The sequence below is a fragment of the Apiospora hydei genome (assembly GCF_038363865.1).
Source record: "Apiospora hydei strain CBS 114990 chromosome Unknown utg000004l_segment0_segment0, whole genome shotgun sequence".
NCBI lineage: Eukaryota > Fungi > Ascomycota > Sordariomycetes > Amphisphaeriales > Apiosporaceae > Apiospora > Apiospora hydei.
In genome coordinates, this window is record NW_027117363.1 from 8,833,548 (window position 1) to 8,855,278 (window position 21,731).

Below are 21,731 nucleotides of genomic sequence, written 5' to 3' on the forward strand. Positions count from 1 at the left end.
CAACCTATAACGACATCACCGTGTCACAGAACCAGCACAAGTTGTCGTTTACCATCCACTCAATCAAAATTTGTTCTTAATGGTATAGGTTATCAATTTTAACCCGCCTTTTAGAAATTCGGGAGAACGTAGAATGTGTTCATGTGATGTTGCACTTGGCGGCCGGTTATCAAGGGACACATCACATTAGAAATTGATTCTGTACATGGCTGATCAGAAGTGACGAGTCAAATAACAATCAGTCACAATGTAGACGAGAGGAATACCTACCGTCTGATCCATGTTCTCGGGTTCAACGGGAGAGGCAGGGTGCAGAGCGTGCTTACCAGGGTCGAACTGGTGAATCTACTTCTGACGATTTGTGAGATGTCTATTGTCCTGCTCATGATAGCTATATACATGTATATACAATTGAGCCCCATTGTCCGCATAAGATAGGGATGGTAAAAGCGTTGTCGCCTGGGTGCCATCATCTCATCGGAACAGCCCGGTGTCTTACTACTTGCCCCTTTACAACAGAACCCTCCCCCTTGAAAAACAACTAGAATGACTTTGAGACTCAAGCTCCAGGGTATGTAAACCTAGGTATTCTTTATTGTTAGAACTATTCATGGATATCACTAAGTCCTTTGTTCAAGCATTCCCTCGAGGAGGCAAAGCGTACCCAGGAGTTCGGTTTCGAATCCGGATGAGTCCCCCTTTGCCTCGTCGGATTTCGAAGGCAGTTGAAAGTCAACTGAGTTCATGAACTTCAAGTTTATATCCCAGCAATTTAACGATAATATGACACAACGGAGATCGCGGGCAATAAGACTGTGGTTTGCCCTTTATCAATGTTACTATTTGTGGCTTCTTCCAACTTTGGTCATGTTTCTGTATGGGTTCCATGCCTGATCCTCGACGCCAACTTCTACGAAAGGATATCAGATTCTAGACCGAAGATCCTGGAATTACAAGGCATGATGCGTACAGTACGTAGCCAGGTTGGTCTGAGCCTGTCAGCCAGCTACGCCACTCCTTCCATACATACGACTTGGGGTTTAGTTAATCTTATTAGGCTTGATACACATATCCAGAAATATCTCTATGGAATACATTAGAGATGGTTCGACAAGGCCTTGACAGCTGCTCATCATGGCGTAAGAGCTGAAGCTAAGGTTAAACGAAGAAGAGCATTGGTGGTACCTGTACAACATTCGAAGAAATCAAATATACAGTAAGATCATATCACGGAATCAAGCTGAACAAGGATATTGTATTATGTATCACTAATGACGTAGAACTTGATGCCCAGTCTGCCAACTAAGCCTCGCGTGAAGGAGATTCGCAGGATCAACTGCCTGTTACGAGTGCCTCGGGTACGAGCCGGCTTCAGGGGACTGCTCGACAGGCCTACCTGTGTCCCTACTTACACCCTGTATTGGTGGCCACAGATTGTGTACTTGACCTGACCTTACCACACTAGGTTGCCATAGTACTTGGTAAAAGGTGCCGTTGCCCATATACGCTCCTCACTCCAGCTGAGAGTGTGCTTGCGCTATCCATTATCTTACTCGGACGGCCAGCCCCTTTCCGTACTCTGTGAAAGAAAATCTATATGTGTGGTATCCTATATCGATCTTGACAACGCTTTCTCCTTGTGACCCACGGACAATCACATCAGAGCCTTCCACCGTTCATATAACGTGCGCCCAGTCTCTGGCGCCCCGGCGCGGCGATGTATACCCATGCTATGAGTACTTACTTACTTATCAACAAACCCGAGACTACCCAGATTACCCATGGCTACCCACGGTTACCCATGGGTAGAAATGTCTAGATAGTGATGGGGCGAACCGGATAGGGCTGCCCAAGCCCAGTTGGGGGCGTTATCAAAGTTGTTTTTGTGCTTGCTCACAGCAAGCATTCGTGCCGAATCCATAACAGTAAACACTCCGATGATACGGTAATGACTCCCCGAGGATCCGAAAGACCAAGGTGTCCAAGGTCCCTTATCGCACCTTTATGTAGGTAGGCTCCCAATACGGAAGTGCAGACCTCGATCCGTCCTAATGCTATTACGGATTTAGTAAACTAGATAAGAGCCTCCGACATGGACAGGGGAGGTGACCTTGGGGTGGATGACGAGTCCAAAGATAGGAGTACAGAGCAACATCAAGCAGGACCAGGCCATTCAGTATTGCTTTCTACGAACAATTGGTTTGTACACGCTCGAGGAACTGAACCATACCCAGTATAAACTACTATATTCTAGTAGAGGCAGCTCATGATGCTTACACTACTATACACCGAAATATGTGCCGCAAATCTACCAACATTCACTACGAAGTTGAGTTGAGTGCAAAAGACATCTCACTTACCTGATGGCTATCCCGATCACTCTCTTCCTGATGGAGTCAACGAAGTTTTCCCTTTCCCGTTCCCTCCCGCTCGAGGCCAAGCGGTCCGAAGCATCACGAGCCAATGGACTCGGCAAGAAGCTGCCCGTGTCGTCGTAAAATGCGTTGAGACGCACCAGGCACTCTCAACCTTCCCGACGCCGATCCTATGCGTGCCAAGAAGCCCAAAAAGCCTCTTCCCCTCTCAGGAAAACAAAGTTGCTCCTGGTTTTGCGCAGGGGTGGTTTCAACCAGAATAACGGTATTAGCAATGCGGTCTCGGGATTGGCCAGATCGAGAGAGAGCCTAAGACTTGAAGAAAGGTTCGAAGAAGACCCTTGACCGATGATCGTTGAAAAGCAATCTCGAAAGTTTTCCCACATGTCAGGACCGGCGAGCCAAAAGGAATCCGATGGTGGGCTGCGCGCCGCCTCCCGCAACCCCAGCTAATGCAATGCAAGACGTAACCAGGATGTCACGTCCGCTTTGCTTCGCTGGGAGGCCACGAGCGTTTCCTGATATCCATCCATGCTGGAACACGGAGAGGGCAGATTTGATTTGGCCCAGCAGCAGGTGTAGGCCGCTCCTCACCGCTTCGGCTTGGAAACCAAAGAATCCATTCTCTGAATGCGACTTTAGTGGCAAGGCCCAGACAATAGACGAGCCGCATCGCGCCGCATCCTGGACCGCATCCAATCCCATTCGGCGCATGCGGCAGCGGCTTGCCGCCATGTGATTGGCGCGCATTGCCACCCCGACCGAAACAGGAGCCAGTCAACGCCTACCACACATCACCCCCTGTGTGAGAGCGAAAGCTAAGCTGCTTGAGGAGGAGGGAAACAGAGTGTGTATCGAACAATCCGTGGTTTGCTGGCGCTGGCCCGGTCCTGCAAGGCTGTCTGTCACTAATTAGATCGTGCACCCGGGGATGCACATCGCACATGCCCTTTCCTACCTTACAGGTGGTGGGGGCTTGATGCGGCGGCGGCGCGGCAGGCAAGTACTGTAGAGCAAAATAAAAACAGCAAGCGGTAACGTGGCGGCGGCATACTTGGATAGAACCATGTAGATCATCCTGGCAAAGAGGAGATCATCAATCAATCAAGCGAGCCATTCAGTCAGTTATCTTCTGCCACGAGGTCGCGGATTGGTGAAAAGTCCCCTGACCGACCCGACCGCGCCGATGGGATTCTGGCCTTCTTGCATGTTTCACCAGGACGACATGATATCAGAAAAGGCCATTTCCATTATCGGGAACCCCCTCTTTTTTCTTCGGAAACGGCGGGCGTGTAAACTGACGTCACGGTTACACGGCGCATGTGTATACGGCGTTTTTCCTCGTTCCAACAGAACGTTGGATTGAACGGAACGAAAAGGCTGGGCGTGGAACAGCAGCTCTTGACAGAGCGCCGGGCTTCGCCGAACAGATAGGTAATAAATATACAGTATGAGTTGTCCCAGTGTCAGGATCGTCTAGCCGGCGTCTCCTCAACAGGCCCGAGGCCGAGGGGAGACTGGCGAGAGGGAGAGTGAAGGGGCCCTCGAATGGACATGCCTCGGTGTTTTTTTGGCGCGTAGGCGAGGTAATCTTGCTCCATCGGTAAACTGGAGAGGGCTGAGGTCATTGATCAGTGACAGCGCAGTATAAAGTGGCACAAGTAGCCACATTATTCCCATCTGTGATCGGTTAGTCGTACTGTGAAATTGTTTGTGTATGTGCGAAGGGTCTCAGGTCTGTCGCCCGGTCGCTGCCGAGCGGATCTACTCAGTCAGTTGCACAACACACACGGAAAGCAACAAGGTTATCGCCATGTTGTTTCTTTTTTGTCCCTCTTCAATCCTTCTCCCGCTTGCTTCCATGGATGGTATGATCAGACGTAAGATGACCGATCCCGGCAAGTAGCAGCATGTACCTTATGTATTGTCATCCTGTAAACATGTAGCGAGTAGCGAGCGAAAGTGTAAGTAAGTGTGTGTACAAGCCATCCCAAACTGCCGGGAACAACGGGATGGGGGGAGTTGTAAGTGGTTCCTCGGGCCTTGGCGTGTTAGTGAATTCATAGGCCAGCAGGAAAACAAGAAAAGCCAAGAAGTCGCTCAAAAGGCTTGTCATCGCACGACACGGACCCCGAGACCCCCCTCCCCTTGCCCTGCCCCCTCCACATACCGATGGGTTTTGTATCTCACCCTCGGTGGCTTTTTATAGGTCTGCTTAAATCTGGATATCGCGGGGGCACGCATTTTTCTGCTTTGGTTCGAGCTCGAGCCTGCGAGCCGAAGGTGGAAGTGGAAGTGGAAGCCGCAAATTACCGAATACGCACGCAGCCAGCAGCGTTGCGGCTTCCAGTTCCAACATGAGGTAAGTATGCAGGGCGTCAGCAAGCAGCAAGCAGCAGTAGCTAAAACGGCCCAGTTACCCAAAGAAAGAAGTAGGTAAGAATTAAAGTGTTACTATCGCAGAGAAACAGCTTCTGGCGCCATCCGTAGCATAGAGTTTTGTTCGAAGCTACAACCTAGCTGCAGGTTTGGTTTCTAACAAAGAAGACGCCCGCACCGTACCTAATGCGGGCTTCTTCTTTTCCCCGAGCTTTTCGTCTCGAAATATGCGCTGATCAGTGATGACTGATGAGGGCGTGCATGCGCCAGAAGGGGTGCGGGTCGATAGATTAATCCCCGGAGATGCCCTGATGCACTGCCAATTCATCATGCCACTACATACGATGCACGCCTCCTCGGATGTGGTTCACGGAATGGCGAGACGGCCTTGATGTAGGTATGAGGTAGTGGAGGGTCTGGCCGAGTCTGGAGCGGTGAGCAGACAGCGTTTGTCTGCATGCCGACGACATGTAATGTACAGAAGCTCATATAGCATATAGCTATAGTGTATAGTAGGCATGGGATGCGATGTCTAACTCTGTGCATGTGCGCCCGCATGTCTGGAGCATGGGATGGCATGGCCGCATGGGGAGGGCAGGATATCAATCATGTTCGAATCCAGATCCATTACCTCAATAGGCAGCGCTTGCTCGAGATGGCTGAGCAGGGGCCGATCTTCTCTTGGGACTTTCTGCCATGTCAACAAATGCCTCATACTAAAAAAAAAAGAGGGAGGGAGAAGTACCAGCCGTTCTGCGGCAGGCGTTACACGAATTGCAGAATGGATTGATTTCCAAGCAATTCTTCAAGAGAAAAACTCCATGGGCGTTAATCGGCTCTTTGCGGGAGCTCGGCACGGAACTCTGGCTTCCTACAATTCCGCAATTGCGAAGCAAGCGCATGGCACGCGGGCAGTCGTTTCCGTAAAAGAACGTAGGTACAGAGCTAGCTAGCTCTAACCTAATAACTACCAACAGCTTTGGAACTGCAGATGTACGGCCACAGATCGTTATGGGGTCAGGTCGTCAGGATACCCTAATCTGCTTGCCTAATGCAGCAGGAATATGGAGAAGCCTGGTGAAGTAGTATGAGGTAGACACCGGACAGCATGTACTTCCATACTCCCAGCTTGCCACTTTTAACCTACTTGCCCTAATTAACAGGGGACACACGAGGAATGAAGATCAACGTAGTCGGGTAGGGAGCCGGTCCTTTGGGATACCATCATCCGCCACTATGTGGTGGCATTGCCAGATTCGCGAAATGGAAAATGGTGGGTAGGGCCAGACTCGAAACGAACTCCAAGTCGAATCACCACGTGCGCGACTCGGCGGGCAGCCGCGCAAAAGAGTAATCGAGTGTGTGTTAATGTGTGTGTGTGTGTGTGCCCGTCTGTCTTTGCAGTATCGGTCGGATAGGAATGCTGTCTTACCTGAGCCCCGTACAATGCCGTACTCAATGAACGCTGTCGCCCATGGAGCATGGAGGTATACCGGAGTATACTGTCCCTGCCAAGGCCCCGGAAAGCACTGTTGATATCCGTTTCTATACGACCATGTACCTTAGCCAAATTGCAATGACACCTGCAAACATTCTTCACACTGGCCCGGCTCGCATATCCTTTTTGCGCGGTTGAAGAATTTTCTAATGAATGGCCCCAGGTCTAGACGGTGGGCTAATTTCTTCTTCCTCTCTTCTCTCGAGTTTCTACGAGCATTCACTAGACCCCATGCGACTCGTTCAGTCGAGCTTTAGGTTACGTCGAGAGGCCTAGCCCCCGAGATCCAGGAACAAGTCTTGCCAAGACCCATTCCCATTCCTGCTGATGTCAGTCAGACAATGATCGATAAGTGTGTACTGCATGTAGGCATATGGTGACAAGGAGGGGTTGGTCTCGTGAGGCTCTGTCTGTCCTTTGTCCCCATCGCAACAAGCAACGGAGAAAAGGCTTGATCAATCATCAATCATCGCTCGGTCATACGTACGGTCACCTCAGAAATGGGAACTCTGGGGCCAATGCAATCTCGACCTCGTGGCCCTGTCCTGGCCCCAGGTAGCTTCTGGTAGGGGTCGGTTCAGAAAAAAGAGATGGAGGGTCACTAGTAGGCCGAGCCATGACAAGCAAGCTTTTTGGTGGTGAAATATTTTGGCAACTAGAAGCGGAAACTGGCTGTTGTCCAATTTGACTTACTGCAGCATTGCCCAATCGTATTATGTATGTCGTACAACCCACCGCCGACTTGTACATGCCTAGAGTGGCAGGATGGGGGTCGAGCAAAGCCCGGGCTGCTGCTGTGTGACCTAATTGCTCGACACCAACTATCGAACTGTGCTCTGGCAACGACTGGACGTTAGCTGTTAGCCGTCAATAAACTTACACAACGCACTCCCGAGAACCTGGGATCATCGCTCGGGGGTGGACGACGAGTTAATTACCACCAGTAACATGGCGACGCCCAGAGCCATAGCCCACCGGTCCTGACGTATGTGGCCTGCGTTGGCATCTCCTTGATGCGTCTCTCAGTTCTGTCTTGTTCATCAGTCCGTCGCCGTTTCTTCAGCGGGGTCTCCTCATTTCGACCCCCTTCAAGTCAGAAAACGGCAAATTCTTGTGATAATGATTACATATTCCAGCCCCGCGAGGAGGGTGTGGTGATATGGTAAGTATGCATACGGGCTGCATGGTAAGTATGCAGGAAGGGGGCGATTGAAACTTGAAAGCGCGCTTGTGCTATTTTTTGACATGTACCCCGACCAGCGGCCAGCCCACTCTGGGAAAAAGCTATGGTCTGAAACGGATCTGACTGCTTCCTCATTGCGTGCTCTATCGCCGCCAGATTGGTCTGTGTGTGGTGTGGTGTGGGATGGGATCTGACAAGTTATATGACTGTATACGTCCATGATTCCGATAGGTGTCGTTAAGAAACCACAGTAATGCACGTACCTTAGGAAGGTTACATGCATACAAATACACTACTTCCTGTACACTACACACTACCGCTGCCTACACCTTACTAGCACCACCCAAGGGTACATGAGGCGTGCAGACGGGTCATGGTTGCAGCTTGAAAAGTTTGGAAGCAGGCCAGGTAGTTTTTTACCATTGGAGTACAGCAGCAGCAGCAACGCCGCCGCAGTAGCCAGTAGCCGGCAGCATGGAGCTGGTACGCTCGAAAAGAACTGGAGGCTGCCCGGAGGTGAGGGAGTGATTTCCCCCCTCCAAGAAAAGACTCCAAGACTCCCAAGACCCTAATAAGCTCATCTTCCAAGGTTTTGCTGTACGTTATTACATGAGAGGCCGCCCGTCGCCACTTTTGAAACCTCTTTTTCACTTATTACCTACTCTTTCTTCACCCATTTTTGGTCTTCCTCAGCAAGCGCCTTCTTTCAACCCCCCGTTGCGTTGGCCGCCCGTCGGTCAATCGATCAGTCAGTCAATCAAATCATAAATAAATAAATAAAAACCCTCCCCATCCGCCCATCCAATCCATTTCCACTAATAGATCTTGTCCGTCTTCCCGGCCTAGAGAGGGCACGCATTCCTCCACTTTTCTGCGATCATACTACAGTACCTTCCGCCTAGCTGTTGTCACTTGTCCCTGTCCGGCCCCGTCGTTGACTTGCCCACAGCACAGGCTCCCCCTCCCCACTGTATCTGACCAGAAACCCAAGCCTATTCCATTGCATTACAATTGATTACATTATCGTTCCTTGCCCTACCAGAAACGACCTGCTGCTGCTACTACGCCGGCCACCTTGCCCTTACCACATACCTACATTCGCCCGATCTAACTCCTTGACCTAGCCCCCCTCCTCTCCAGCGAGTAGAGTACGTACCTTACCTACATACCAGAGAGGGCGAGAGGAACAGAGCGAGCGAGCGCGAGACTGGAGACTGGAGACTGAACGTGTGTGTGTGTGTGCGTATGTGCAGAGAGTGCCGTGCCGTGTGTGTTGCTGCTGCTGTTGGTCGACGCATTTGCCCATAAACCTTGACGTCTGACAATGACCGTCCTCGCACCGAACACGCGAAGGAGTTGCATCAACTCTCCCCTGCTCGTCCTCTAACATTCGCTGGAACCACATCCAGGTTCCTCCTCGTCGTCGGCCAGCCCAGCTGAATAGGAGTTGCTCCGACTCAAAGTTCGGAGTAGTACCCTAAAACCACCACCAACTAACCAACAAGGGGGAAAAACGAGAGAACGAACACCCGCCCGCCGCATTACTCTCACCTCACCACCACCTCTTCCCCTATTATTAGTCACCTGTTCGCAACTGGCGCTCTACCCGTAGCATCCCATTGCCGCTGCCGCTGCTACTGCTTCTTTCAGTGGTTTCATCCTCGCCGTCTTCACTATCGCCTGTCAGCGGAGTTGGGTGAGTGAAGCAGCACGAGAAGATACAAAAAGAAAGAAACCTCCTACCTATCTACTTAGAAGAAGAAGAAGCCCGAGCCCGTTGCAAAGAAGCACGCACGCACGCACTACCTATTTCACCTCCTGCCTGTTCACCTGCCGCCAAGCTTGCATTCCGAAGCGTAGCGCATACCACTCCCGTCTTCTTCTGTCTGTTTACCCTGAGCGACCGCCAGCATACAGTACGGTACTTTTCACTCACTGGCCCTACAAGAAAGGCCAAGGCCAAGACCAAGCAGGACCGTCCGTCCGTACATTACCGTCCGTACCCTGGGCTGCTAAACGACTCTCGGCCTCCCCACACTCTCACCTCGCGCACCGCCTGGATTCCACTGGGACCCGGCCTTTGTCCTCTTGTACCCCAGTACTTGCCAGTACTTAGCCTAGACGGCCTAAGCCTCCCCTCTGCCTACCTAAACTACCGCCTAGGCACTGGACTGGAGCAGGGGAGCCACCTAAGACTCAGTTGACCTGCAAATTTACCTCTCTTTATTACTTCTCCCGCTCCTCTTCTCCCTCCCTTTTCCTGTCTGGTTTTCCAGAGAGGGAAAACAACGAAAAGAAAAACATCTCAGCCTGCTTGCCGTTTTGAAACTCATCATTTGCGTTTCGCCGTCTTCCTGGGCTTAGCCCACCCCTGGCGATTCTTCGCCGCCCCATAACCAAACTACCTTGCCACTTCGCTTTTCTCAGCTGAACCGACCAAGCAAACCACTCATCGTCATCGAGCGAAACCCCTCCAATTCGCCCGCGCGCATTCCTCAGCCCAGTCTTTGCCCAGCCCCGCGGACCCCACGCCCGTCTTGTGTTTTTGCTTAGCCCTTCGACAAAGGAAAGGAACTCACCTCAACATAACATGTCGCCTCATTCCACCATGACGAGCGCATCGGAAAAGACTTCGTCTCCAACTGCTAGTCACCCGTCGTCGATAAAGTCGGTCGAACTGCCCACCAGATCGCCGCATCTCAAACCCTCCTCCCAAAATGGCAACGCCGTCAACGGCGGCCTCCTCAGCCCGGGCGAGGGAGCCCCCAAGGCCTCGGTCAAGGATCGCCTCACCCGCATGTTCTCCAACAAGGGCGACATGACCAAGACTCCCGGTTCCGAATCGCCCAACGGCGATGGTAGGACTACGCCATTGAAGCCGGCCCCCACCCCTGCACGCCAAAAATTCGCTTACGAACAAGCCAGCGGAAGGTTCTGGGACCACTGCCTCGTCGAGATCGCACCACAGCCAGCAGCGATATGTCCTTAACCCGAACGTGCAGGGTGGCCATGAGCACCACCTGAAGGGCAGCCGACGCCAGGAGAAGCTTACGGACATGTGGAAGTCTTTGCTCGGCAGGAAGCAGGAGGCGCCCGAGGCCGACTTGTCGCTGGTCTCTAGCTGGGTGGACACTCTGCAGCAGGAAAAGGATGCACTTGCCAAAGACAGGAGAGACGGCCCTAACGCCAGCACAACCCTGGTGGAGAAATACGGCAAATGCCAGGAAGTTGTGGGCCGTGGTGCGTTCGGCATCGTGAGGATATCCCACAAGAAGGTCGACACCGGAGAAAAGTTGTTTGCCGTCAAGGAGTTCCGCCGCCGGCCCGAGGAGACAGAAAAGAAGTACAGCAAGCGACTCACGGCCGAGTTCTGCATTTCTTCTTCGCTCCGCCACCCGAACGTCATCCACACTCTGGATCTGCTCAAGGACCAGAAGGGCGACTACTGCGAGGTGATGGAGTACTGTTCTGGTGGTGATCTGTACACCTTGGTTCTCGCAGCTGGCAAGCTTGAGGTTCAAGAGGCCGATTGCTACTTCAAGCAGATGATGCGTGGTGTGGAATACATGCACGAGATGGGCGTTGCGCACCGTGATCTGAAGCCCGAAAACCTGCTCCTGACTTCCCACGGAGCCCTGAAGATTACGGACTTTGGAAATGGCGAGTGCTTCCGCATGGCCTGGGAGAACGACGCCCACATGGTATCCGGTCTCTGCGGATCGGCGCCCTATATCGCCCCTGAAGAGTACATCGATAAGGGAATTTGATGCTCGCGCGGTCGACATTTGGGCGTGTGGCGTAATTTATATGGCGATGCGGACCGGCCGCCACTTGTGGCGCGTTGCGAAGAAGGAAGAGGATGAGTTTTACGAGCGATACCTGGAAGGCCGCCGTGATGAAGAGGGGTATGGGCCAATAGAGTCCCCTCCACCGCGTAAGTTGTGATTCGAGCTGCCCTCTTGCTCCATGGTGACAGATTTGCTGAACATGTATGCCACAGGCCCGCTGCCGCAACGTGATCTATTCCATACTAGACCCCAATCCCTCGAGACGTATCACGGCATCGCAAGTCTTGAAGTCGGAGTGGGGCCGCGAGATCAAGATCTGCAAGGCCGGCGAGGAGGGTCTATGATCCTGCTGGAATCTCCTGTCTGTCGGAGCCTCGCCCCCTGGCGAGGCGAGGCGAGCGATCCAGTCACTACCGTTCCTAACCAAGATTTATGGGATGCCTGCATCTGTTACCCATCCAGTAGATGGTCAGTGGTGCGTTTCACTTGATATCATCATCAGCATATGAGCGTTCCGGTCTGAAGCTCGTGGTTTCCTTTTCTCTCACGACTGAACGGCTTTTTCTCTGCACTTGAGCAACGGAGTTTGAGGTGTTTCCCCCTTGTTTCCAGTCGTTGGTTTTTTCTTGGTCTACCTTCCACTGTCGAGTCTCCTTTTTCTTCTTCTTCACTACATACAAGATTATTGTGCCGGAAAGCCAGGATCCCACCGCGCAGCGCATCGACAGGATAGGGTACGATTGCGCCAAGCGCACTGCGAGTGAGCGTCATAGCGATGGCTCTACTTATTGTAACAACATACTCGCATCACCCGGGACGTGCACACTCACGGATAGGCACTGGGCGGTTCACTCGTTCGGTTTGCCTGGAGAATACGGTCAAGGCAACTCAGGGTTCTCGGTCTCTTCATGGCGCTCAGCGGATGGGGGCAAAAGGGGTTTCTCGGGGCTGTGCCACAGCTTTTTGGAATGGGCGGGATCTTGGAATGGAGAACGGTGGCTGATATACTTTCCTTGCTATTGGAATCACGCTGTCCCCATCTTCAGAAGCTTCTATCACTATTCTGGCAATGTCCCAACTAGCCCAGAGCTCCTCTGCTCCAAGCGGGTATAAAATTGGTGTAACGAGATGGGTTCATAGACACCCAACTGAGACAATGAAGAATCAAGACTCTAGTTGCCTACTCGAATGCTTGGCAATGCTTTGCTAGTGACATGGCGTATGTACAGTATGCACATGCCCTGGGCCCTTTGGGTTAGTACTGCCAGCATAGCCACAAGGGATCTTCCGGTGTTGCTTACCAAGCCCATCCAGATGTCTATTCTTACTTTCGGGCCCATCAAACCCGGCGATCAGGACGGGGCACAGTCCGAGCGGAGTTGCGGCCCCGAAGCAGCGATAATACTTGCTACGTGTTTGAGGCCTGGGGATGCCTGGGGATGCCTGTCGCATGGATATCATCTCCATTTTCTTTTCTTCTCCCCCCTTGTCCCCCCTGATTTATCGGCTCCGGCCGGGGCCGCCGGGGCCCCATGGGACCAGACAGAGCTACCTTACCTAACTCTAAGCCACCTTGCGAATGGTTTCATCCCGACTCGTATAGAGACAGAACAAAACGCGCACAACTTTGCCCATCTCTTGTCTCTCATCCCTTGTCTCGTCTGAACTCCTTTATGCGGGATATCGCATCAGGCTGCGGTAGAAACATGTTTTCGATTGAAACCAAGTCATTAGGGGGAAAAGATGCGACGGGGATCAGCCGGGGATAGGGAGAAAGAGACGGAGAGGGAGAGAAGATCTAGAACATCTTGGCATTGACTGACTGCCCAGGCAGTGGTTACAAGTCAACACGCAGACACGGCATGTTGACAAGAACAAATGACATGCAATGCCTGATAAGTGGATATTGGGATCGTTTGCAAAGTTGTAAACGTATATGACGGAAACGACATGATGGGGCATAGTTACTGGACTAAAAATGGCGTATTGGCTTGCTTGATACAGGGTAGGGGAAGAAACACGATTGTTCATCTCGAGTGGTGATGGATCTGTGGTTCTCAATGACCCTGTATATAGATATGTCTAGTCTATCCTCTCGTATCAGCTGGCTTGATCGAATACTTGCTGTGTGTGAGACTCTGGCAAGTCATCCAAAATGAAACACGCACTGGGCGATATCTACTCGCACGACATTCGTCTTTATTACTAGTCCCTGGGATATAGTTAGTATATGGGCCAAAGAAAGAGGGTTCGGATAAGGAGTGAGGGCACCCATCATCTCACCTGGACCGAGACGGTCAGTAGCCTATCTCTATCTTTACGACGAAGTCTCATCTCTGTGCCATCGTCGGTACGTAAGTACGGATCAACCCCTTTTTGGCAGCTGGGAAGAGAGATAATCCACGCGTACTTTGGAATACTTACACCTCAGACCGACCCAAGGACTTCGTCTCTCTTCCGCATTCTCTTCGTGTGCGCCTCCTGCTGTAAGTTGGTCGACAGACGCGAAAATGAACAGGCAGGGCCAGCCAAAGCCAAGGCAAAATCAATCAGGACAGGAAGGAAATCCATACTACATGCTCATAAGCGCCACGTGGTGTGAGTGGTAAGTAAAGTCCGAATAGAAACCAGCAAAGCAGACGACGAGCACTGCAGAAAGTGTGTTGTCGAGCCTGGTCTCCTCCTTCTTCAACAGTGCATCTCCTCTCTCCTCGTCGCCCTCCTTTCCCCCTTTCTCCCGTTCCCCCACAACGAACCACCGCCACCACAAACTCTGAATACGCCCTCACCCACCCGAAGGTGTCGATATATATCTAAACAAACCCTTCCTCCCTTGACCGGGCCGGGGTAGCCTAGCGGTAGTAATCTTATTCCTATACTTAGAGGCAAGAGGGTTCAACTCCCTCTGCGGTCACTTTTTTTTACCCCCTTTTTCTTTATAGCCCATCCTCCTTATCTTCCGCCTCTTTCCTGCCTTTTCCTCAACCACACACGCATACTGCAGAAAGATATTTCCATATGCTATTCAGTGTTGACTTATAACGTGCTCTACCGGACAGCTTTGATGCACGGAACCTGAAAAGATCTCGTCCCCTTGTCACAATTACACCACGGAGGCCGGGGGCCAGTTGCCAACCGGATCGATCACGGGCTTCAGAGACGAGCCATCATTTTGGCAGAGACAACATCAAGGGACAGGTAGAAACATGCGACAGCAATAGCAATATGTGAATTCATACAATCAATCCACTTTAGTGAACACGAATAAAAGGAACAGAGAAGAGGGACGAATGCATAGAGGAAGGAAAATGTATAAAAGTTGGTTTGTCATCCATCATTTCCCCTTTCCCCCTTCCCCCTTTTCTGTGTGTTCGCTCCCGGGTTAACAATGGTATTCAACTCTCTCCTTATACAATGCTATAGATACTCCTTGCAGGTGCCTCAAGTCTTTTCCCGGACATCCAGCCTCCTTGCTCATTCTCTATTATATATAAGTTATAAGACATAGGGGTGGGTAACCATCCATCACCGACTAGTTACCTACTTACACGAAGCCATCTTCCATGCTTCAGTTGAGATTGTAGACCATGTGTAAGTATCCTTCGAAGCAAATACATGTCTCCGGCGATGTACATTCATGTCATTATTCAACCCAGATATTGGACTAGGCGTACTTGTATGTTGGGACCAGCATCAAATCAGATGGGCGTCAACCAGTATGAGGAAGCCACGTCGTTCGCTCTATCAAGGCTCCAAGTTGGGATTACTGTACTCGTTGAACAGAACACTTCACATCACATAAGTCAAACACCGACGTCACGAGATGGAACAAGCAACAGTTGCGAAAAAGGGGTCGCATTATGTATACACCACAAGCCACCGCTTAGAAGCGCTGGCACCGAACTACCAACCAAACCAAGATCTGATCTATCAACGCACGCACTCCGCCGTCTCTCCCAAGGCATCATCAAAGTTAAGATAGACATGTTACACACTTGCCTCCCGCGTTTCCCAGTCTTTGCTCCCTCTCATCGTCTCTTGGCATGCCTCTTTCTGTGACCTTGTGCCGTGTTATGTTTTGTTCCCCAAATTCCAAATATCAACCGCAAACACCTTAACTGATAGGCCGAACCCCCTATCTGGTATCGTGCGCCTCCCACTTCCAAGTGATCCGCCCACCCCCTGGTAAGAATAAAAAGAAGGCGCCATTTCCTTACAGACATAAGACTCCGGTACTGCCCGGTTGCCCTCCGTGGTATGAGAGCGCCCTGTGACGACGCCTGCGAGGTGACCATACCCATATATATAGAATGAGATGCCTCTCTCAAATCGCTCGCTGAAACCGCAGCCCTTTTCCCATGGTGGTCCCTGAGGCACTTAAAGGTAATAAAAAAACATTACATCCTAGGGAATCCCGCCGATGTCCCCCAACGTGTACCTTCATTAGAGTAAGGTGATTATCGCGATGGCGGCTGAGAGACAGGCCTGGCGACCGTGCTGCCCCAAATTGTTGCGAAATACGTAGCAGTTGCTCTGAAATTCACCAACGAGTGTTTTTTGTGATATACACCAGGTGGCAGTCGTAGCGTGGCATAAGATTCGTAAGGCGGTAAAAATACAAAGAGCCAACCGAAATTTGCGACGCTCTTGGCTCAAGAGTGGAAAAGATCCCATGCGCGCTCGCAGATGCGCAAGAACTCCTCGCGCTTGGCCCGCTGCGTCTCGGGGCTATCCCGTCCGGCACCGAAAGGTCCGGCTCGTCGGGTGGCCGAAGGACCGTGACCCAGGGGGAGGGCTGCCACCCTCTTCGTACTCAGCTCGAGTGCGTCTCTTGCTGGCGCTGCGGCTATGGTCCTGCATTTGCATACCATTGCGTGGCGAGGGAGGAGTGGGAGGCTGGTGGCCAGTGTAATGTACAATCTTGGGCAGAAGCTCAGGTCGGCCGCCGGTCAGCTCATGCTGGGCCTCCTCGGCAGATCGGTACTCGCGGGGTCTGGCGGACATGGGCGGCTGAGACTGCTGGGGAGCCTGGCCGGGCGACGCGGGAGGGCCGTGGCTGGAAGTCGGGTAGAGGCGAGAGTTGTTGTTGTTGTTGCTGGGATTGTTCGTCGACTCGGGGTGAGCTGAGAGACCCTGACCGAAAACGTCGTGAATAGGCGGAAGACGGTTTGCGGTCTGCTGTGCGGGGACATGGTGAATATGCGATGTGCTGGACAGGTTTGAGGGCTGGTTGGCAACATGTCTGGTAATCGGGTGAGGGTTGTGTCGGCCGGTGAAGGTTTGGCCGAGAGGAGCGGACTGGATAACCCGCTCGTGGGCAAACTGTTCATGAGAAGGGGCGACAATGCTCAGTCCCGGAGGGGCCTTGTTGCGTCTCGACGAGATGCCCGGTGTCTTGGCTGCAAAAGCGCCCATGTTGGCACTGTCCTTGGCGCCCTCCGGGCCGTCTCCCTTGGCCGACTGCTGCTGGAGTCTGGCCTCGATGATGTGTCGCTGCTGCTCGCGGACATTCATACTACGCTGCAGCTGCTCCTTCATCATTGGGTCTTGGGTGATGAAACCGGGAGACAAGCAAGCGAGACCAACTTCTTGGATACCGAGCGAGTCCCGGCCACCAGGCAGGCGTGCCGTTTGGGCACCCGAACCAGTCAAGGCACTGTTCTTGGAGAGATCCAACTTTCGTGGCCTGTGTCGTGTGGTGGGAAGATCTGGGAGCCAGGCTCCTTCTTGACGAAGATTTTGGGGGCAGCGCTGCCTCGCGAACTAGGAAAAGGTAGATGTCAGCGCGAGATTCAAACAGACGGACGCAGCGACAAATCCCACAGGAGATCAGAACTTACGCGCTGGGAGGAGAAGACTTTGTTGGCTGTGCAACCCTTGTCGGGCTGCCGCTGCCTTTGCGAGGTGCGGACATGGAGGCGTTCGGGGTGCCCGAAGGAAGGGCTGTACGAGGCACAGAGGGCGACGAGGCCGAGGGTGCGCTGGCATTGGTGTTGTTGGCAGGAGCCAGTTCAGCATAAGCTGGGCGATCGTGAGGAGCCGGCGAAGGGGCCATGGCGAGCGCTGCACTCATTGTGAGATGCAAGAAATATGGTTGTGGGTGTTTTTTTGGTAGATGGAATTGCCAATTGCCTTGAGATCAATTGGCAAAGGCGTTCGTTCTCTCCTACTCGTTCGCCTGACTGGGTTGACAGCGAAGGCGAGAGTGCAGAGAAGGCGAGTTGCAAACTGACTGGCGAGTCAGCAGGAGCGGCCCGTAGTCGTCCTTGGCAAATACGCGGACCGTGGCGGACAATGTGGGAAGTAACCCCTGTGCTGAGTGGCTGCTTCCGTTTTCCTCGCAGGACTGTTGGAATAAGATAACTCGTCGGGAGAGTCAAGGGATGTGTTGCTCAATTTGGTTGTGCAACAGAGTTGGTGAGGTCGGACTAGGATCGGTCCAGATTCGATATGTGTGGATGTGGCAGCGTGCGTCACTAGCAGCAAGCAAGCAGCCTATTTTCTATTCTCCCCTTTTTCGGTTTGTCCTAAAGCGCGGGTCGAGAGTCTAGCAAGAGCTTCTCTTTGCTTAGGTCCAGTTCAGGTGCTGGAAAGAGATCCGGTTTTCTTTAGTCAGAGGCACGGATCTGCTAGGTCGCTTGTTCTCAGCTGAGGCAGAGAGAGGCCCGACTGCTTGGTTTCTCGTGGATAGACAGACAGAAGCGCCGGGGAAGTCGATATCGGTTGCGATTCCTCGGTTGCACAGGTCCACACTCGGCTTCCTGCGCTCAGATTCGCTTTCTTACCCACCAAGTCTTCCTAGAAGCTCTCTTAAGGGGGGTCCGGGTTCTGAAGGAATCAAATCCGTAGTCTTGTTCGGCCAAGTTCCGATCGTTCGTGTTTTCCACTAGTCGTCGGTAGTAACGATTAAACGAATTGCTCTACTCTCGAGAAATGGTCCGGTGCCGCCTCACAAATGCGACGTGTGAGTTGGGATCTGAAGAATCGGGTTTCAAAAACAAAATGGTTATGAGAGTGGTTTTGTAGTTGTACAAATGGGCGAGTAGCTGAGACGAGGATGTCTCTGATGCGGTGGTTGTATAAAAGGCAAATGCCGAAAAGTGGCTGATTAAAGCGGACCTGAAGGCCGAGGTCGACGGTTCTCCAAAGGCGAGGGACTCGTAAAAAGTAGCCCGGATATGGCCTAACAAATGGCGACGGGAGGGAAGGAATGCGATGGGGGTTGATTACAGCAAACCTGCGCGCCGGCTGAATATACGGAGGGGTTTTCTCTTCTCTTCTTCTTCTTGTTTCAACGTTGGTGATGGTGGAGGAGGGGGAAACAAGCATCAACAGTCCGAAAGTGAAAAAGAGACTGCTTTCGAAAATAATGCAAACAAAAAAAAGCGAGAGACTCTCGGGCACACGAGCTTTGGGGGGAAATAAAAAAGGATGCGTAAGAAAAAGGAAGAGGAGAGGTTTTGGATCTTCGTTGGAGGGGTCAGGGCGGCTGCGAGGTAGAAAAGGAAACTAGCGGGTGCGTCGAGACGTGCAGGAAACGTAGCGATGGGTTCGAATGTTGCCAAATCCCAGGATCCCAGGCTGATGCTAGCATGGATTGGCAGGTACCTGAACGACAAGAAACGTACCCGACCGTCAATCCCCCTGTCCAATCCAATGTGCGTTCGATTTGCAAGGACCGACCCAAGACTTGGTTGGGCAGGGACTGTGCAGACTGGTCCTGGCTGCTGGTGTGTGGGAGTGGGCGTGGGAGTGCCAGTGCCGGCGCAGGGAGGCAGGTTCACGCAAGTATTGGGTATGGATGCTGGCTGTTGTTGATGTGTTTTGGCTCCAGCGGTGGATTACCTTACAGACAGACAGTCAGGTAGGTACTCGCTTTGCTTGGCTTGGCTTGGGCGAATGTGCAAAAAAAAAAGGGCCCTGGCACCCCTCCAGCGAGAGAGCTAGAAGGTTACGAAGTTTATGAAAGGGGACTGCGGAATAGGGAGTGATACAGGCGTCTGGTCGGCTGTCAGGTACCTCCCCATACGATTTCATGGCTTGGCCTTGGGCTTGTAGCTGGCAAATGTCAGAGAAGTGTGGGCTTGGCCTGCGACTCGAAACCACCCCTGTCCATCCAGCTGGCGGCGGGAACATGCCCATGTCCATTTTCAGAGTGACGGGCGCCGGTTTTCGTACCGATGTACTGTACATACGCCCGTCCGGTCCCAGTCTTTCTTCATTCGATATTGAGCTGTTGGGGCCTTTTACACTTTATTAAGCTAGAATCGTGAAACTCTTCGAAATACTACGTAGCAGCCAGCAGCAGCCAGCAGCAGCCGTTGTACACGTCCGTCGTCGAATCTATGTAGGTGTTTGTTTGTTCGTTAAAAAACCCGCAATCTGTCGAATCTTCCTTTTGGCATCTTGAGAGGGTTGATTGATGTCTTGGTCTTGGCACAAGGGAAAGTTCTAGCCTCCTCTCCTCTCCTGCCTTGATCATGCTGTTTCGCATCCTTCGCCAGCCAGAGTAAGAGAATCGCCGTATCGTATCGTGTGGATGGTACGGGGCTCTCTCCTCCAGACCCCACCCGCAAAGGTTCACGATTGATGCGATAGGCAGAGGACGGCCTATCTCGCAGCACATCCGACCGCCTGCAGCACCACTACCACCGGTTGGGATGGGATGGGATGGGATGGGATGGGATGGATGGGGCGGGTTTCTTCTTTGTAAACAAGCACATCCCCTCCCCCGAGTCCCCGGAGACCGTTGAAGGACTCGAGGTGGCATGGCATGGTACATGTTTTTATGGAATGTGAGGGATGTGTTCGGATGTCTGGCCGTGGGCGATGGGTAATCCAACATGGCCATGCCATGCCCATGCCCATGCCCATGCCCATAATGGCCAGCAGTAGAAACATTGGTGGACATGAGAAAACCCCGGTTGGGGCCCTGGACCTGCCTAGAAAGTTTGGGAGAAGGGGTGGCGTTGTAGTTCTGCCTCCGTAGGCTGTTTTACATTGAAGACCAATGGCACTATCTGCCAAGCGGTGCTGCTGCCGAGGAGCCGTGCCATTCCCAGCCTGGCCAGCATTGGCTAAAGTGCCTAGTTCAGGACGGTGAGCCGCGCTGATTGGCCCTCGCCCGACCACCTCCCAGAGTCCCAGCACCTCCGGCAGCACTAGCTGCTTCGACGTGCGACATAGGCCACAGGTCGAGACGAACAACAGACTCGTCTTGTCCAGTCAGTCAGCCAGCCAGTCGCTGCCAATAGGAATCACGGGCAGCCAATTAATTCTGCTCGGCCGGCTTGGGACGATTGGGCACAAAAAGCAAAAAGAACATCAGAAGACTCTGTCAGCCATTATCAAGCAGCACGCTCATTCGCCAGAGGCAATCGGGGTCGTTGAATCGCCGAGATCCATGGCAGGCAGTTGATTGCCCGAACAGCACAGCAGCACGCAGCGCCGCCCAGCACAGCACAGCGCATGCATACATACTGTACGTTCCAATATCAGTGAAATTCAGGTGATGCAACAAGCGACCATTTATGCTCGCGACCTCCGGGGGCCAACGAGAGAGAGCCCTGGAGGCCTGCAGGAACGTCAATCAATCCAGTTGCTGTGTGACACCCACACAAGACCACGTTGTAAGTATTTCGCTTCGAGATGGTTCTTGATCCGTCGCCGATTGGCATGGCGATGCAGAAGCAGTTGACAGGACGGTACCCGTGCTTTTATTTTAACCAGACAGTAGTGACGTCGTTGGGAGGTGGCAGGGTGCGAGTTCAGATGAAGATGTGCTCTGTCTGCTCGTGTTTGGCCCGCCCGCGAGAGATTTGGGCGGCCCAGCTGCCTGCGTAGGGGCGTGCCGCGTAGGGACCTAAACTGCTAAAGCACCTAGGCAGCCTGGCAGCCTGGCAGCTACCAAGGGACCCAAGTACCCGAAGTGCACTGCTTCTCGTGCTTTAGCGCTGACCCAGTCCTGACCCAGGTTTGGGGTTGACTTTCCCTTCCCCGCCTTGTGAGGCAGCGAGGCTGCCCATCCAGCACTGAACGTCCCCCGAAAGCGGTTAGGCCGCCCCAGTTGCCTCACCGTAGCCCGTATCAGGTTTCTGGCCTTTTTTGTACGAGCTAGGCATGGGATGAACATGAACACACACGCAGCGCCTTCTCGAATGGGGGGCAGCCGACATAATTCATCAATGTGCCCGGCCGCGGTCAGAAGCAAGTCATAATAAAAATGAAAAATCGATAAATATTAATACCGACAAGGACTGCTGCAGACCGCCGCCTCCGAATCGCATGTTGCACATGATCGTCAACTGATCTTTTCAATCAATCAATTCCAGAGATGGGATCCTCTTCCTGCTGTCACAGCGGCTTCTCCCCTCCTCCCGCCTCCCTCCTATTAAACCAACCTCGCGCCCAAGTCGGTCGTGTCGCATAATGTTGCTCAAGGGCAAGGGCAGTGCATCCGGACAATGCGACTTTAGAGTTTCCAATCGACGAAAGTCGGTCTGGTCTGG

General features: G+C 52.6%; 4 protein-coding genes across 4 annotated transcripts; 2 read left to right on the forward strand and 2 right to left on the reverse strand.

The window, feature by feature from the left end:
- Positions 1 to 2,762: 2,762 nt before the first annotated feature.
- On the reverse strand, positions 2,763 to 3,125 carry PG997_005240 (uncharacterized protein; the record flags this gene model as incomplete). The annotated part of the gene is made up of 1 exon (XM_066809555.1): positions 2,763 to 3,125. The coding sequence occupies one exon, from the start codon at positions 3,123 to 3,125 to the stop codon at positions 2,763 to 2,765; it is 363 nt and encodes a 120-aa protein (XP_066673173.1).
- A 6,918-nt stretch (positions 3,126 to 10,043) lies between these two features.
- Positions 10,044 to 11,202, forward strand: PG997_005241 (kinase domain-containing protein; the record flags this gene model as incomplete). The annotated part of the gene is made up of 2 exons (XM_066809556.1): positions 10,044 to 10,293; positions 10,367 to 11,202. The coding sequence occupies 2 exons, from the start codon at positions 10,044 to 10,046 to the stop codon at positions 11,200 to 11,202; spliced, it is 1,086 nt and encodes a 361-aa protein (XP_066673174.1).
- Positions 11,203 to 11,242: 40 nt separating this feature from the next.
- Positions 11,243 to 11,567, forward strand: PG997_005242 (uncharacterized protein; the record flags this gene model as incomplete). The annotated part of the gene is made up of 2 exons (XM_066809557.1): positions 11,243 to 11,369; positions 11,470 to 11,567. 2 exons carry the CDS (start codon positions 11,243 to 11,245, stop codon positions 11,565 to 11,567), a joined length of 225 nt encoding a protein of 74 aa, XP_066673175.1.
- A 4,308-nt stretch (positions 11,568 to 15,875) lies between these two features.
- On the reverse strand, positions 15,876 to 17,296 carry PG997_005243 (uncharacterized protein; the record flags this gene model as incomplete). Its single annotated transcript, XM_066809558.1, has 3 exons — positions 15,876 to 16,063; positions 16,092 to 16,978; positions 17,064 to 17,296. The coding sequence occupies 3 exons, from the start codon at positions 17,294 to 17,296 to the stop codon at positions 15,876 to 15,878; spliced, it is 1,308 nt and encodes a 435-aa protein (XP_066673176.1).
- Between the last annotated feature and the right edge of the window lie 4,435 nt (positions 17,297 to 21,731).